The sequence below is a fragment of the Narcine bancroftii genome, chromosome 4, assembly GCF_036971445.1.
Source record: "Narcine bancroftii isolate sNarBan1 chromosome 4, sNarBan1.hap1, whole genome shotgun sequence".
In the NCBI taxonomy this organism is placed as follows: Eukaryota; Metazoa; Chordata; class Chondrichthyes; order Torpediniformes; family Narcinidae; genus Narcine; species Narcine bancroftii.
In genome coordinates this window covers 77,968,381-77,986,009 of record NC_091472.1, presented here as the reverse complement: position 1 = coordinate 77,986,009, position 17,629 = coordinate 77,968,381, and the positions used below count along the sequence as shown (strand labels likewise).

At 38.9% G+C, this 17,629-nt stretch overlaps 1 protein-coding gene across 1 annotated transcript in view; it reads left to right on the top strand.

The window, feature by feature from the left end:
* abch1 (ATP-binding cassette, sub-family H, member 1) overlaps positions 1-5,495 on the top strand; it is a 127,981-nt gene extending 122,486 nt beyond the window's left edge. Inside the window, exon 22 of the mRNA XM_069931723.1 lies at positions 5,363-5,495. Coding sequence (XP_069787824.1) covers positions 5,363-5,382 — 20 coding nt within the window. The 3' untranslated portion in view covers positions 5,383-5,495. The remainder of the gene's footprint in view (positions 1-5,362) is intronic.
* The last annotated feature ends 12,134 nt before the right edge of the window (positions 5,496-17,629 follow it).

Genomic DNA, 17,629 nt, shown 5'->3' with positions numbered 1-17,629 from the left:
GTAGAATGTCTAATAATATCATTTTTTAACATATATTCAGTTTCTTGATCTACCAGTTTACAATTTTCAACATTAATTCGATATGAATGTTATTTGACAGGTTTTGCATCTGCAACATCAACATCATGACACATCTGGAAACAGGTTTCTAAATTTTAAAAATAGTTGTTTCATTTGCTTCTTTTCCTGGGGCTGAAGATATGCCAACTTATCATCCAAATTCTGCAAAATACTTGAATTAGACAGACAAACTGGGACAATGTTTTCTTTGAAGTGACTCTCACAAGAGTTAGCTTGTATTGTTTCATGATCCCGAAACTCTTCAATTTTATCAACAACCAATACTGCTAGTGAAGGTTGTTCCTTTCTAAAAGCCAAGTCCTGAAAATAAGGTTTTAACTTGTTGACATGGAAAATCTGCATTTTACATCTCCAGTCAGGTGTTTTAGATACATAGATGACTTCATTCAATTTTGAATAACTCATATGGGCCTGAAAATTTTGCCCTGAGGGGATTCGAATTTATTGGGGGAAAAGGATTAACACTTCATCCCCGGTTTAAAAGTTCTCACCCTAGCCTTTTTTTTTAATCATACCAAATCTTCATCTTGCCTTGAGCTGTTTTCAAATTCTCTTCATCCAATTTACAGACTTTCTCCAAACGATCTTTAAACTTTGAAACATAATCTAACAAATTCAACTGCACATTCTCATGAACCCATTGTTTCTTCAACAACATTAAAGATCCTTTAACTTGATGTCCAAACACCAGCTCAGAAGGGTGAAAGCTTAATGATTCTTGTACAGAATTCCTCATTGCAAACAAAAGCAAATGGACCCCCTCATTCCATTCCTTCTCATTCTCAAAACAATAGGTCCTCATCATGGTTTTGAGGGTTGAATGGAACTTTTCCAAGGCCCTTGAGATTCTAGATGATATGAAAATTACGATTTAGTTAGCTCTCAATTTATAAACTACTGGCTGAAACAATCCTGATATAAAATTACTTCCCTGATCTGATTGAATCTCTTTAGGCAAACCAACTAAAGTGAAAAAATTTATAAGAGTTCTTGACCCAGTTTTACCTTTAATAGTTCTAGCTAGTATTGCTTCTGGAAATCTGGAGACTGCACACATGACAGTTTACAAATACTGATGCCCAGCTTTTGTCTTGGTCAATGGGCCAACACAGTCCACAATAACTTTAGAAAAAGGTTAGTCAAAAGCAGGAATGGGTTTTAAAGGAGCTACTGAGGGACCCTGCTTGGATTTACCTACAACCTGACAAATGGGATAAGTCCAGCAAAATGTCACATCTTTTCTTAAACGAGGCCAATAAAATTGTTTCATCATCTTATACATAGTTGTCCTTATACCAAGATGACCACCAAAAGGCGTGCTATGGGCCAAGTTTAAAATTTCATCCCGACAGGCTTTAGGAACTACAACCTGCTGAACAACTGCCCATTCTTCACTTGCAGGGATATCAGGTGGCCTCCACTTTCTCATCAACACACCTTCCATGAAATAATATCCAACTGACACTTTCTTGATTTCAACATCAGAGAGAGCCTTATCATTCACTTCTGTCAGATCAGGATCTTTGTTCTGCCCCACTAAAAAATATTTTTGGGATAACGACAAATGCTTACCCTTGGGTTAAACACCAGAACTCTAGTCCAATAAAGAAGGATGTAAAGTCATTGGTAGGTCACTACAACCTGAATGCTGTTTTAGACTTTCACAGATTCTGCTCCCTTTTAAATCAATCTGCACAACACCGTCTGAACTGGCAAGCTTCTTAGCCATAGCTCGAGTCACTGCATAGGCTGGATATATATCAGAATCTGTCTTTGACTCTTTAATGCCTGGCTTATTTGTCAACTTCACTGCAGGGACAACTTTACTCTCTGCAAGGTCATTTCCTAATAACAACGAAACTCCTCGACTGGTATACTTGATTGGATCCCTATCGTAACACGTCCATTTAACTAATTCTGATTTCAACATTATCCTTGCAGAAGTATGGACTCCAGATCACTCCCCTCCACCATGAATCAAATTTATTTCACCCGTGGGAGTCTCATCGAAAAACTCCAAAACACTGTCCAACGTGAGTGATTGGGTGACCCCAGCATCTTGAAGGATTTTCACTGTCACTTGTGGTGACCATTCCTTTACTGAAACCAAATCCTCTGACACAAAATATTTGAATTCATCCCTAATGTTACCAGCAGGTCTGGAACGTTTTTGATTTCTATGTGTTTCATCTCTTTGAATACAGGCATCTGGTGCTGCCTTCTTTTCTCTTTTTCCTCAGCACAGAATAATTTGCTATCACATGACCAGGTTTCTTACAATAGTGGCAAAGGGGGCCCAAATGTTTTTCCTTTCCTTGCCTCCCTTCTTCTTTACCCCAGCACTACTTCCTGATTTATTTTCTAACTTACTTGGATAGTCCATATTACCCTTTTGTAAGGTTCTACTTGTCACAAATTTAACCTTGGGGGTTAAAGTATACTCATCCACTAATTTAGAAGATTCCTGCAAAGTTCACACTCCCTTTTCATCAAAATATACTTTTATGTCATTAGGAACACCCCTTTTAATTTCCTCAACTAACACCAGCTCTCTCAGTCTGTTATAATCATCATTTATATTTTTTGATGTGCAATATTGGTCGAAGCACGGAGCTTTGTCATATGTAAAATCTATATAAGGCTGGTTTACCAATGTTCTCAAATTCCTGAATTTTTATCTTTAAGCTTCTAGAGCCAATTCATAAACCTTAAACATGGCTTGCTTTACAATCTCATAATCAGTTGCTTGTTGGCTAGTAAGTTTAAAGGTTAAAACCTTGTGTTTTTTGTTTCTTAGTTAATTTTGTGCCTATCTCTTTAAGAAGTAGTATTGTTTGTAGTGTTACCATAGTGACTATGACATAATATGTCATAATATCCGCACAGACAAGAGCTTGCATTTCATTCTTTGACAAACTATGAAGGGAATGTAAGTTCGAGATAATTTTAGAGGTATTCACATCAAATCCAGGTTGGACTCCAATACTAATTGCTGCCTATCTTCTACTGGGTATGAGGCAAAGCATATAATGATGAAAACAGACACATCGAGCGCTAGGGTCTCAATACCAGAGGCTGCTTACCCTATCACATTCTCCTGCACATGTACATATTTACATACAGGGACTTCCAAACATATTCCCAATTCCATGTACCAATGGGGGTTCAGATCTCTGCAAGTACTGATCTATTACAGTACTAAGTTTAGTGCACACCTTACCCACAATGTCTTCAGTGGAGACCTGGCGTGGAGCAATGTTCATGGCTTGACCAAGAGGCAGAGAGAGAAAATTGTTACACATGTTAGAGTTTATGTTGTTCTGAGCCGGGCACCTGGAGGACGATGATGCCACATCACTAAAATGAGCCAATGGTAAGGTGTGTGGTGCACTAATTGATGGCCAGAGATGACCCTTTTTTGGCAGCTGATGTGACTTCTGACTAGGTTCCAGTCAGTGAAGTCATGTGATCCTCTGCAATCCACATAAAACACACAAGTCTGTGCCCAAGATGGCAGTGCCTGTGCTCGGCAGTACAGGATCCACAAAGGCTGTGGGTGACTTGTGATTGGGGTCCTGCACAACTTCCAGGAGACTGTTCATGGGAACCAGGTATCAGAGCCGGGATTGAAGAGGGTGTTGAGGGCAAGAAGAACTCCTGAAGGGCCTCAGGCACCAAAGGCTTCCTTATCATGTCGGAGTTTGGATCTGGAGCTTGGGTTGTTGATGGATCAAACAGGAATCTGCAACTGCAGAAACACTAGAGGTGATTCCATGGTCACTCAATGACTCTGATATAAATGACTTAGATGAAGAAGTAGAAGGATGGGTCAGTAAGTTTGGAGGAGTTGTGAATTATGTTGAATATTGTAATTTACAAAAGGATACAGACAGGAGCAGAGTTAGGTGAAAAAGTGGCAGATGGAGTTCAATCCAAGTAAGGCTGAGTACAGGGTTAATGGTTGAATACTTAACAGTGTGGAGGAACAGAGGGACCTTGGGGTCCAAATCTTTGCATCTCTCAACGTTGCCATGCAGGTTATTAGGATAGTTAAGAAAACCTAATGGAAATTGGGCTTCATTAATCAGTGATTGAGTTCAAGAGGCCATGTTGCCACTCTACAAATCTCTAGTGCGACCACATTTCGTTTCAGTTCTGGGTGTTCAGTTCTGGTCACTTCATTAAACAAAGGAAGTACAAGCTATGGAGAGGGTGTAGAGGAGATTTACCAGAATGTTGCCTGAGAGACAAGGACTCTCAGACAACATTCAAAGACAAAAGGTACATGGCCAGTGGCATTTTCTCAGGGTGGGAATACCAAACATCAGAGGACATCTTCCTGCAGGTGGGTGAGGAAGAAAATGCACTGCCAATAAGTGGTAATTCTACCTCACCTGCATGAAAAAGAATCTCAAGGTTGTATGTGATGTAATGTATGTACTCTGACAATAAATCTGAATCTGACCTCTGTACAAAATGAAGGGAGGAAAGTTTAGGGGAGACATCAAGGGTAAGTTTTTAACACAGAGAAAGTTTTGGGTGCCTGATATGCCATGCCAAGGATGGTTATGAATGCCGAAACATTAGGGGCACTTAAGAGACTCTTAGACAGGCACATAGATGAAAGAAAAATAGAGGGTCATGAGGTGGGAAGGGTTTCTTTTTTTTTTGGTAGGAATATATAGGTCAGCACAACATTGAAGGCCAAAGAGCCTGTACTGTTCTGTAGTGTTCTAGGTTTGAAACCAGGGGTGGCCAATCTTTTAATTTTACATTTTTAATTTAGACATACAGCACAGTAACAGGCCATTTCAGCCTATGTGTCCGTGGCACCCAATTAACCTACACTCCTGGTACGAACACATGGCCTGTTACTGTGCTATATGTCCAAATTAAAGATTAAAAACTAAAAGGTTGGCCACCCCTGTTCTAAATTGAAAGGATGTGGTCTTGGAAGGACTATGGTCTTGTGAAGGATAGAGGTGTGAAAACCAGTTAAACTTAGGGGAGCTCCAGTTTTGTGAAGTAGACCACTAATCAGATTGAATTTGAAGGCTCCAGGGGATTTCCAACACTACATTATAAGGGGTACAGTTGGCTCACCATAGAAATCACCAAGACAGTGGTTTCCACATCACTGTCCAGGTAACCCATAGAAAGATGCAGTATCACGAGAGCAGCAAGAATCGGAAAAGAGTCCTGGTGTTCCATGTGAATGAATTGTGATTGTTGAAAATGAAAGCAAGGTTGAACTAGATGAATTGCCTATTTTGTTTTCCAGCAATGTCAGGAGTGAATTAAGCTGAACATTATCTGAAGAAGAAAGAAAGCTTGAGGTTTTGCAGAACAGTGAATCAACAAGTACAACAAATGCTAAAAAAAATGCTTGTAAAATAAATATCCTTGGAAGAAAAGCTTTCATGTGGTCACAGGTCCAAGCAAAGAAAATTGCAGATTAGAAAGACACATAGCTAATCTTTGGGAAGTATCAGTGCAGCCACAAGTTGAACAGACTGGAACATTTCAGAGCAGTGTTTCCAACTGTGTGGATGGTACAAGAGCAAACCAATGCATGAGTGTGGGAATCCCAGCAAAAAAATAGAATCAAGCAGCTCCCCGACAAACCAGAGATCAGCTAATGAGTGTTGAGCAGTGAAGAGAAGCCAGCAATGGGCTGTAGGACATTGCTCGTCAAGATTCTTTCATTCAAAAGTATGCTCTATGATATCAAACATGCCAGAGGCACTGAAGTTTCCATATTTTGAGATGACCCATAACCTCAGGGTATTGTGTTTATTGAATTGAAGGATAAAGACAGTCAACAATGGAACAGAGCCAAAGCATAAAATTAAGTGTAGTCAGGGGTTATCGGTGTTGTTGACAAAATGCTCAAAATGAAGGACACAAACATACTATGATTTTCAAAAGTAATTATTGCCTTTAAGATGGGAAGTTCTTTTTTTTTTATTTTTTTTTTCACACCATAAATCACATTAGCCATGATATACACTATTTCTTTTTCACACATATACAGTGACTTTTTCTCCCCCCCCCCCCTCCTCCCAAGCCACCCCCCCCACCCCCCCCCCTCTCATCCATTTTAGGTATACAATCTAGGTTGCATTAAGCCAGTCAGACAATGCTGTCATTCAACAAAATTACACCAGAAATTCTACTGAGTCCATTCTTTTCTTTCCTTCTCCTTCCATCAACTTAGGTAATGTTTGTCCCCGGTAGGTTTTCGCTATTGTATTTAATGTAAGGCTCCTATACTTGTTCGAATATTTCAATATTATTTCTTAACCTATATGTTATTTTTTCTAATGGAATACATTTATTCATTTAAATTTAGTAGTTTCTTCCTTTTTAATTTGGTTATGTATTCCATTAATATTTAAAGACATATAGTTCAGCGTAGCCCTTTTATATTTTGTTTATCTTCTCTTTCCGTTTTTCCATCATTACCTTTCCTCCTTTTCCATTTCTGTTTTCTTATTTTCAACTCTTTATAAGACAACATTTCTACAACATCCAACATTTTCCTTATTCTCCTATTTCTATCTTATTTATCCCCAATCTCCCCTTCACCTGCTGAGATGTCCTTTATCCCTTGTCGGACAACCACATCTCCCCTCTCCATTTGGATTTGCGAATCCACTCGCAAGCGGCAACTGATTTTGCAGTGACCGCTATTTCCCCCCACCCCGCCTCCCCCAGAAAAGATTTCACTTTTCATATGTCACAAAGGTCACTCTTTTAATTCCCTCCTTATTCTCTCTATTCCATTACCTTCCCTTATTAATTCTTGTCTATACTATCTATGTTTTCCTCTAATTACAGATACTTTCACGTATGCCCATTGTCTCTATTCACTCTTATACCTCTTTACCCGCATACATATCAATCGTGATCATTTTTACTCTCATTACCCGTCTTCATCCCTCAGTCTATTTTTGTCTTTACCCACATACATATCAATCGTGATCATTTTTACTCTCATTACCCGTCTTCCTCCCTCAGTCTATTTTTGTAATTGTTCTGCAAATTTTCGTGCTTCTTCTGGATCCGAGAATAGTCTGTTTTGTTGTCCTGGAATAAATATTTTCAATACCGCTGGATGCTTTAGTATAAATTTATACCCTTTCTTCCATAAAATCGCCTTTGCTGTATTGAACTCTTTTCTCTTCTTTAGGAGTTCAAAACTTATATCTGGATAAATGAAGATTTTTTGCCCTTTATACTCCAGTGGTTTGTTGCCCTCTCTTACTTTTTCCATTGTCTTCTCCAGTACCTTTTCTCTTGTAGTATATCTTAGGAATTTTACTACAATAGATCTTGGTTTTTGTTGTGGTTGTGGTTTAGAGGCCAATGCTCTATGTGCCCTTTCTATTTCCATTTCTTGCTGTAGTTCTGGACATCCTAGGGTCTTAGGGATCCACTCTTTTATAAACTCCCTCATATTCTTGCCTTCTTCATCTTCCTTAAGGCCCACTATCTTTATGTTATTTCTTCTGTTATGGTTTTCCATTGTATCTATTTTTTGAACTAGTAGTTCTTGTGTCTCTTTAGTTTTTTTATTAGATTTCTCCAATTTCTTTTTTAAGTCTTCTACCTCCATTTCTGCTGCTACTGCCCGCTCTTCCATCTTGTCCATTTACTTTCCCATTTCTGTTAAGGTCATCTCCATTTTATTTATTTTCTCTTCTGTGTTGTTTATTCTTTTTCTTAAATCCTTAAATTCCTGTGTTTGCCATTCTTTAAATGACTCCATGTATCCTTTAATAAGAGCAAGTATATCCTTTACCTTGCCTTTCTTTTCTTCTTCTATTTCCCTGTACTCTTCCTCTTCTTCCTCTGGGTTGACCATCTGTTGTTTCTTTGGTGCCCTTTCCTCCTCTTCTTTCTTGTTTCTATTGTCTTCTGTGGTCTCTTCTTGCTGCAGGTGTTCTGCAGCTGTCATTGCCGGCTGTGGAGATCGACTCCCCAGCTGGTCCCCCCTCCCGTCGGTGTGTTTTTTTTCATTCGCATCGCGCATGCGCGAAACTTCGCGCATGCGCGGTTGCGCACTTTTACTCGGCTCTGCGAGCCATTTTTGTAGTCCATTATTTACCGACCTGAGGGAGCGGGTTTCTCTCTCCGCAGCGGGCCTCTTCGGACAGGTAAGGCCTTCACCTTTTTCCTCCTTTGTCTTCTCTTCCTCTCTTCTTACCGTTGCTTTCGATTTTTCTTTTTTTGTCGCCATCTTCTTTCCACCTTTATACTCACTTTTCTGTAACTTTTATTTCTGTGCCTTTGTGTTTTCCTTTATTTTTCCCGACTTTTCTGGAGAGGGCTGGAGTTCACCGTCCGGCCACTACTCCATCACGTGACTCCCTCCAAGATGGGAAGTTCTGACGATATTTTGATGCTTCATTCTGCTATAAAACACCCATGGACCAATTTGTATGTGCCATACAGGAATTGCCATTTTCTATATGGCCTGTCTTTACAGAGGCCCAGTCTTCATAAAAATGCATTTGGCTGACAATTTATCACATCCTGATGTACTTAATTTCAGAACAATCGTTGTCCTTGCCATCATGCAAGCTTTCATCTTGACATCAAAATGTATATATTTAAATTCTCCTTCAGAGAGTTGTTGACAAAGCCAACCCCTCCCTCCCTCCCCCCCCCCCCCCCCCACTCACCCCATCAATTCTCTCCTGGCCTCTTCTCCATATCTAATTATCACATTCTATCTGTTGGTCTGTACTCCACCCCCCACCATTTCTTTTGTTTAGATGCTGCCTGATTTTTACATACCTTGAAGAGCTTAGTCCCGAGACATCGGTAATATATCTTTACCTACTACAGACACTGCGAGACCTGCTGAGCTCCTCCAGCACCTCTGTGTTTTTACTACAATCACAGCATCTGCAGACTTTTGTGTTTCACTTGTCATATCGGCAGCTTATTTCCATATAGGATCCTCCGAAAAGCAATGACTTAATGGCAGGATTACTGAGAAAGCCCTGCTTCCAGCTGTGATGTTACAAGGAGACCATGTTTGTCTCATGTAGAGATGGTTCCCTCACTGTCCTGACCACTGATGATCTCCCAACCCACTGATACAGATTATCCTGTTTGTAGGAAGTTGTCGTGTGGAAATAAACTGCTTGTGTTACAATGGTTAGACAGTTTGTTAACAACAGGATGTTTTCCAACTTCCTCACTGCTAAAAACAAGCAATTTCTTTTTTTATTATTGAGCACCAAACATTTTATCATGTAGATTGTGGCAGTAAACTCTTGGATATATTTGAGTATGGCGTCAAAGCAGACTTTCCAGAGAACCTGGACCCATTTTCATTTGCCTATAGAAGAGACCATTCCACAGATGATGCTATACCCTTGTCCATTCACTTCGTCCTGACCCTCCTGGAGAATGATACCTCATACACCAGTCTGCTCTTTATTGACTTCAGCTCACTATTTAATATGATCATTTCCCAGAGGCTGGTGGAGAAGCTGTCCTCGCTGGGACTCAGCGAACGGAAAGACCACAACCAGTCTGGGTCTGTAGCAGAACATTGAGCATTGTCACGCTGACACATGCTCAGCCAGCTCCTGTTCACACTACTGACCCACGACTGCTCTGCCAGATCCAGCTCCAACAGTATCATGAAGTTAGCAGATGACACAACAGTAGTTGGCATCATCGGCAACAATGAGTCGCTCTACAGAGAAGAGGCAGAAAGTCTCAGGAAATGGTAAGAGAGTTACAAAATGAATCCAAATGTGGACAAGATGAAGGAGATGATCATGGACTTCAGGAGGAGCACTACACATCAACAACTCGGTAGAAGAGAAAGTGGAAAGCACCAAGTTCCTTGGAATTCATTTAACAAGTAACCTACCATGGACACTCAACATCTCCTCACTTGTCAGGAAGTTGCAACAACAACTGCATTTCCTGATAAGACTGAAGTGGGCAAGGCTAATGGCCACCATTATGTCAACCTTCTATAGGAGCTCTATCAAGAGCATCCTGACTGGCTGCATTGCAGTGTGGTATAGTTGCTGCAGAGAAATGGATCAGAGGTCAATCCACAGGACCATAAGAGTGCCAGATAAGATCACTGAAGTCTTTCCCCTCCCCCCCCCCACCACCCCCATATCAATGTTATTTACCGGGATTACTGAGAGGCCACACTAAATCATTGAGGACCCCTTCCACCCTGCATGCAGCATCTTTCAGCCACTCCTGTTGGGCAAGTGATACAGGTACAGGAGTATCAGAGCCAGCAACATCAGGCTGTGGAACAGCTTCTTCCCATGGCCTGTGAGAATGCTATTATTGTTATCAAACTGGTGCCAACAGAGCGTCAGAGCCCCACATGAGAAAGTCAGATATTCAATTTTCTTTCCACTTGTGGCATCACGTTGGCGCTAAAAAAAAATGGTATTTGGATGTTTTTGGTTTTCAGATCTTTGGACAAGGGGTATTCGATCTGTCGTATGCTTTGAATCTTGTGCAGTTCCTTTACACCACACTTTGCTCTTGCCATTACTCTGATACAGGTTCATCTTGGCCTCATCTGTCCACAATACCTTTTTCCAGAATTCTGCAGGTTCTTTTAAATACTTCTTGGCAAACTGTAATCTGGCCATCCTGCTTGTGTAGCTAACTAGTAGTTTTTGATCTTGCAGTACTGCCTCTGTGTTTCTGTCATGAAGTCTTCTGCGGACAGTCGTCATTGACATATCCACACTTGCCTCCTGAAGAGTGTTTCTGATCTGTCAGAAAGGCATTGAAGATTTTTCTTCATTATGATGAGAATTCTTCTGTCATCAGCAATGGAGGTTTTCCTTGGCCTACCATCCCTTGATTACTGAGCTCACCAGTTCTCTCTTTCTTTTTAATGACATTCCATGCAGTTAATTTTGGCAATCCTAAGGTTTGAGTGATGTCTCTTGCTGTTTTATTCTTGTTTTTCAGCCTCGAAATGGCTTCTTTGACTTTCATTGGCACAACTCTGGTCCTCATGTTGAAAATGGCAACTACAGACTCCAAAGGTGATCAAAAGCTTAGAAGCAAGCCCAGCTCTTTTATACCTTGTCCAATGAAGCAATTAAACATGCCCAAGTAATCACAAACACCTGTGGAACCAAATGTCCCAAACATTTTGTGCCCTAAAATGGAGGAACTGTGTTTTAAAAAGTGCTGTAATTACTACATGGTCAAACCAAAATGTATACAAATAACCTGGAATAAAATCTGGAATGTGCACTTTAACCACATGTGAATTGTTTGATTACAAATTTTAAAATGTGGAGCAGAGGGACAAATAAAGGTAAAAATGTCTTTGTCCCAAACATTATGGAGGGCACTGTATATGAATTATATGAAATCACTGATAGCAAACTATTTGACCATGTAGTAATTACAGCACTTTTTAATACACAGTTCCCCTATTTTAGGACACAAAATGCAAAATTGATAAAGTGAGGACTGATTCAATTTAAGCAGAAGCATGTTTGATCTAACTGCAGCAATCAATGAAAAATGCTTTTCGACAAGATTGAAATCATGAGAATTTTACCTTTAACTGCATTTTAAAATATTACACAATATTTAAACTCCTTTTTGTTTTATCAAGAATTGAAATAATTCATCCTGGGTTTTATGATTTAAAATTATAGTTGGATAAATGCAAACAAACACTTGGTAGGCAGCAGACTCCATGTGTTTTAATATTTTTACATTTTTTTTAAAAGTTAAATGTGAATCTGCATTGTTCAGCACTGCTTAGTTAAAAAGTGTTGTGGATGGGAACAATCAAATAGTTTCCTTTTGCACAGCTTCCTGAAAATATACAGAAGATATTTCAGGGGATTGTTCTTGGCCAGCATAATAGCAATGGAACACATACAGAGTTAGTTCTCTGTGCAAAAATAATGGAGAATTATTATATCAGGGCCTGTTTAATGTAGTGATTCAATAGCCCTTTTTACACAGAGATCCTGCAATATTGCCTTAAAGAAGACCCATCATTAAGTTGACTTTGCTTGTTTATACTGAACCAAACATCGGCAGCATAATGGTGCCCCAGTGTGTCATTTTACAAAGCACGCCAGCATTCCAGAAGCATGACTTGTAACACCACAGCAGCAGTGTCGGCATCAAGTGCGACAATATAACATACACATAGAATCCTTTCCTGTCCTGATCCTGGCTAGCCAACTCCCCATTTTTACACAGACATCGAATCGGCGCTGTGACTACCTCCACTGCCAGCTACAATTACCCACCCACCCCCCCATCCCACCATTCCATGTCCGTGCCTTTTACACAGAAGGCAATAAAGGTGCACTATTCCCACTTTAAATATAGAAGGGATATTGACTCTAAATCTCTGAACGGTCCAGCACCAGTTATCTATTCGGCTTCACAGTCTACCACTCAACTTCCTCGGCAAATCGGTGCTGTAGGCTTTGTAACTGCTGGCTTGGTGACATCCTCTTTCTTTGGTGCATCATCAGTGGCAGGCTGCAGCAGCAGAAAAAATCTTTTTTTTTTTTCGAAACTTTATTTATTAATTTTAACATATGAAGAAAGTAAGTAATTCACGTACAGAAAAAATACAAAATAAAGTAATACAAGTACAAAGTAACATAGTTAATACAATACCAATCTCGGCATCTCCCCCAACAACTAAAAACTAAGACTAAAAAAAACTATTTTTAACCCCTAAACCCCCCCTCCACACCCCCACGATAAAGAGTGAAGAATTAATACTATTAGTATAATTTAAAAAAATAAAATATATATATCTTAAAAAAAGATCAATATATATAAAAAAAACCAAAAAAAATTAATTAAGTATTAATTATTAATCCAAAAAAATTTTATTATATAAGAATATATATGAAAAAACAAAAAGAACAAGAAAAAAAAACAACTAATAATAAAAAAAACTAAAAAAAAGAAAAAAATCTTATAATTTTTTTGTGATGTCATATGGAAAATACTTTAAAATTATCATTAGCTTCAAACAAAAATACGCACATTAAGTCATTCTGACTGATCACATATCTTACCATTTCCCAGGCCTTTTTCAGGATGTTCATTGCTTGAAGCTACTCCACGTTGGTTTTTGCCAGACCCCCCCCCCCCACCACCCCCAAGGTTATTATCTTATGACCAAGTATGTTTAGCAAGCACAGACTTTAGTAAGACCTTAAACGAGATCCTGCATGGTAGGCTGCTGCTGCTCCAGCAGATTAGATCACACCAGATCCAAGATGAGCTGGCCAATTGATAGAAGATTGGCTTGGTGGTAGAGGAGGATTGATTTTCATATTGAAGTCTGTGACAACTGGTGTGTCAGAGGGATCTGTTCTGTGCCCACGATCATTTGAAAATTCTATAAACAAATTGTATGAGTATATGATTTGCAAGTTAGTAAGATGACATTAAAATTTGTGATAGAGTGGAAAGTGAAGAAGGTTATTGAAGACTTTGAGGGATCTTGATGAACTGGGCAAATGGGTCAAGTAATGGCAGCTGGAGTTTAATTCATTTAAGTGAGATGCTTTGCATTTTGTCAAGTCAAATCAAGGCAGGGTGTACACAATAAATGGTGGAGCGATGGAGAGTATTGTGGAACAGTTACCACAGAGTACAGGTACATAGTTCTCTAAAAGTGGCAACACAGATAGACAAGGTAATAAAGAAACATTTGACACACCTACTTTCAATAATTAGGGCATTGAGTATAGGTGTTGGGATGTCATGTCACGACTGTTTCGAGTGTTGGTGTTGTTCTGGTCATCCTATTATTGGAAGGATGTCATTAAGCTGGAAAGACTAATGGATTCTCAAAGAAATCGCCAGAACTGGGATGCTTGTGAGATTGGGACCCTGGAGTGTAGGAAGTTGAGGGGGGTGCCCTTTTAGACCTGTATATAATCACAAAGGGCATAAATAAAGTGACTTGTCATAGTCTTTTCACCATGGTGGAGAGAATAAAACTATGTGCCAAATACTTATGAGGAGAGGAGAAAGATTTAAGAGGGACAACTTTTTCACACAGAGGACAGTGCATGTGTGGAATGAGCTGCCAGAGCAAGTTATAGAGGCAGGTATAATTACTACATTTAAAAGGCACTTGGACAAGTGCATGGAAGGGAAGGTGGAGGGATACAGACCAAATGCAGGCATAATGGGACCAGCTCAGGCAACTTGGTCATCATGGACAAACGAGGCAAAGGCCCTGTTTCCATGCGGCATAACTCCACGACTCCATGTTGTGGTAAAAACACTGAAGGTTAATAGTTTTGGTTCTTTTGAGGTTAAATTGGGTGGAAGAAAAAAAACAATGATATTATTCTCTTATTTTTGGACTCTTAGTTTTGGACTTTTGTATTTCTGGATCTGCATGCAAATATCAAGCTGCTGAAGCTAAGAAGTAAAAACTGTTGATGTTGTCATGCCTTTTGATTTACTGTATCATTGTCAAATAAATTTTGACCTGGTTAAAGCATCTCGATGCTTTGAACCCACCGATGAGTAAACAAGCAGTGTTTTCATATCTGGATATTCAAGATAAGAAGTGACACATCATCTTTTATTTGCTCATACCACCTGCAGCTTCTGAGAAACATGATAGGTTGCAGATGCTGTGATTATAGTAAAAACACCAAAATGCTGGAGGAATTCAGCTGGTCTATTCAGCATCTATAGGAGGCAAAGATATATTGCCGAAGTTTCGGGCCTGAACTCTTCTTCCTCATGGCGGCAGTTGGAAATATAAATGTCCATAGCAGGTAGAAGAATGGAACGAGGTGTCCAGGAGGAGGAAGACGTTTTAAAGTGGGAGAAGGGATCTGTGGTGGGGTGAGGAGAATAGTGGTTGTGGAAGTCAGCATGGAGACAGAGCCGATGGAAGAAGAGTTCAACATTATGGCGTCTGCAGAACTCATTAAGGTGTGGACAAAGGGGGATGAAAGTGAGGCCTCTACTCAGGAGAGAACGTTCAGTTTCCAAGAGGGGAAGGTCGGAGGGGATGGTGAAGACCAGGCAGGGCTTAGGGGGAGGTTCAGTGGGGTGGAGGGTGTTGGGGAGGGGAGGAAGATGGAATGGATCAGTAAGTGGAGGGTAGGAAGGGTCTGAGGGAAGAAGGGTCAGACCCGAAACGTCAGCAATATATCTTTGTCTCTTATAGATACTGAATAGACCACCTGAACTCCTCCAGCATTTTTGGTGTTTTTACCACTTGCAGTTTGGCATTAAGAGGACGTTTTTGCCACCGTTACAGTTATTAGTGGGTTAAATTGTTCAAAGGATTCTTGAATATTCATGTCAATCCCCTAGATTTAAAGTGTCAGGAGGTAAGCCTACTCCGCAAAAATGACAATTAACAATATTATATCACACTTTCTTTCTTTTTAAAATATCATTATTGAATTTAATAAAAACACACACACATAGTGATCCAATACATAGATTGAAAGATAAAAAGATAAGAAAAAAGACAAACAATTAGCACTACTCCAAAAATACTGAAATAATACATATGAAAATTGTGTGTACTCCTCTTGATCAATCCTCTTTTACAAAATATCTTAAAAAAGAAAATAAGAAAGGAAAAAAAGGAAAAGATGCTTCACTAATAATCAAACCCCTCCCTCTAAGCAGGGTTTGCTTGTATATCTGAAATACTTAGGAAAATAAAAGACAACATTCTGAAACCAGACAGTGTCGTTTGGGAACATCCAAACACCCTAATTCTTTAAGTTATGGTAATACATCTTATAAAAATTCATTTTTAGATCTTTAACATTTTATATATTTTATTCTAATTAAATCTAGTGAATGAAAAAAGAATTTAGGTATAAAGATTGGTATAGACTGGAAAAGATATGGAAATTTCAGTTATATATTCATTCTAATCAAGTTAATACATCCAATCATAATAATAGGCAAAGTTGACCATCCCAATAATAACACTTTTGCCTGATTAAATGTAGCAGAAAAACTTTCCTTCAATAAATTCTCATAACTCTTGGTAATAGTAATTCCAAGATATCTAAACTGATCATTCACTAATTTAAAATGGAAATTGGAATATCTTACAGAGGCCCCCTTTAGAGGTAATAATTCACTCTTATGTAGATTTAATTTATAGCCTGAAAACTGGCCCATATAAGCAAATATGGTTAATATATGTGGTATAGAAACCTCTGGATTAGAAATAAAAAGCAAAAGATCATCTGCATACAAGGAAACGTGTTCCATTCCATTCCTACTAATCCCTGAAAAATTTCTACAATCCTAATACCAAATCAAAAAGCAATGGGCTTAGAGGGCAACCTTGATGAATTCCCCAATAAAGCCTACAAAATTTTGACTGTTGTGAATTAGTATGAATTGTGGCCATAGGACATAAATACAACAATTTAATCCATTTAATAAAATCTGGACCAAAATTAAACTTTGCTAATATAGCAAACAAATAGTTCCTTTCCACCCAATCAAAAGACTTCTCCGCGTCCAATGAAAGGTCACGTCCAAACACTGAAGTAGAAGGTAAATATAAGACATTCAATAATCAATGTATTGTTACAAGATCAAACCAGCAACCACAAAGAAGTCATATCACACAGGGGTAAAGATAAACAATTACTTTATTAACAAAAAAATTTACCTTCAAACTTTAATTCAAAATCCCCCCTTTTTTAACAATGCGCATTGGTTACTACGCAAATCTCTATAACAGTGTAAAACTAATAAATTCCCCAGCCTAAATATAACATACGTAATCAAAAGCTACACTTCCAACCAGCCCAAAGAAAAACTTAGACACAAAACAAACAAGACTCACAAAACTTCGATCTCAACCGAAGCAAAGATCATAAACAAAATTCAGTTTGTTTGGTAAACTGAAGCCAAAAGATCTTTGAGAGAGAGAGAAAGAGAGCACAAAATTCAAAATTGTCTTGTGTTGCTTGCAGAGAGAGGAACCAACTGGCTTGGTCCGGATCCTTCTGGCTGCCTTTGGAATGTTCATCCTTTTTGAAATCCCAACATTCTAAACTGTCCTCCAGACCTTGACTCATGCTCTGGGCCTTCTTCCACTCTACAGCACCCCCAGTGGTGGTTTATCATCCAAGTCCAGAAATTTTTTAATCATTTTCTGCACATGCTCAGTCCATCTCCCACTCTCTCAGCAGTCCACCTTCACCTTGGCTCTCTCAAGCAAACTATCACTTTTAACATAAAATCCACATAACACATAGGCCAATACACAACACCGAACTCTGTAACAGTATATTATAATAAGAATAATGATTTGTAATAACACTCGTTTGATCTGGACCAATAGTTAAAGGTAAAATATTCTCTAATTTTTGATGTGTTCATATCTACATTAAGTAATTAAATAAGTCTGTAAGAAGAACATTCAACAGGATCTTTCCCTTTTTTTCAAAATAAGAAATATACAAGCTTCATTAAAAATTGGTGGAAGCTTTCCATCTTTAGAAGAATCAGCAAACATTGAACTTAA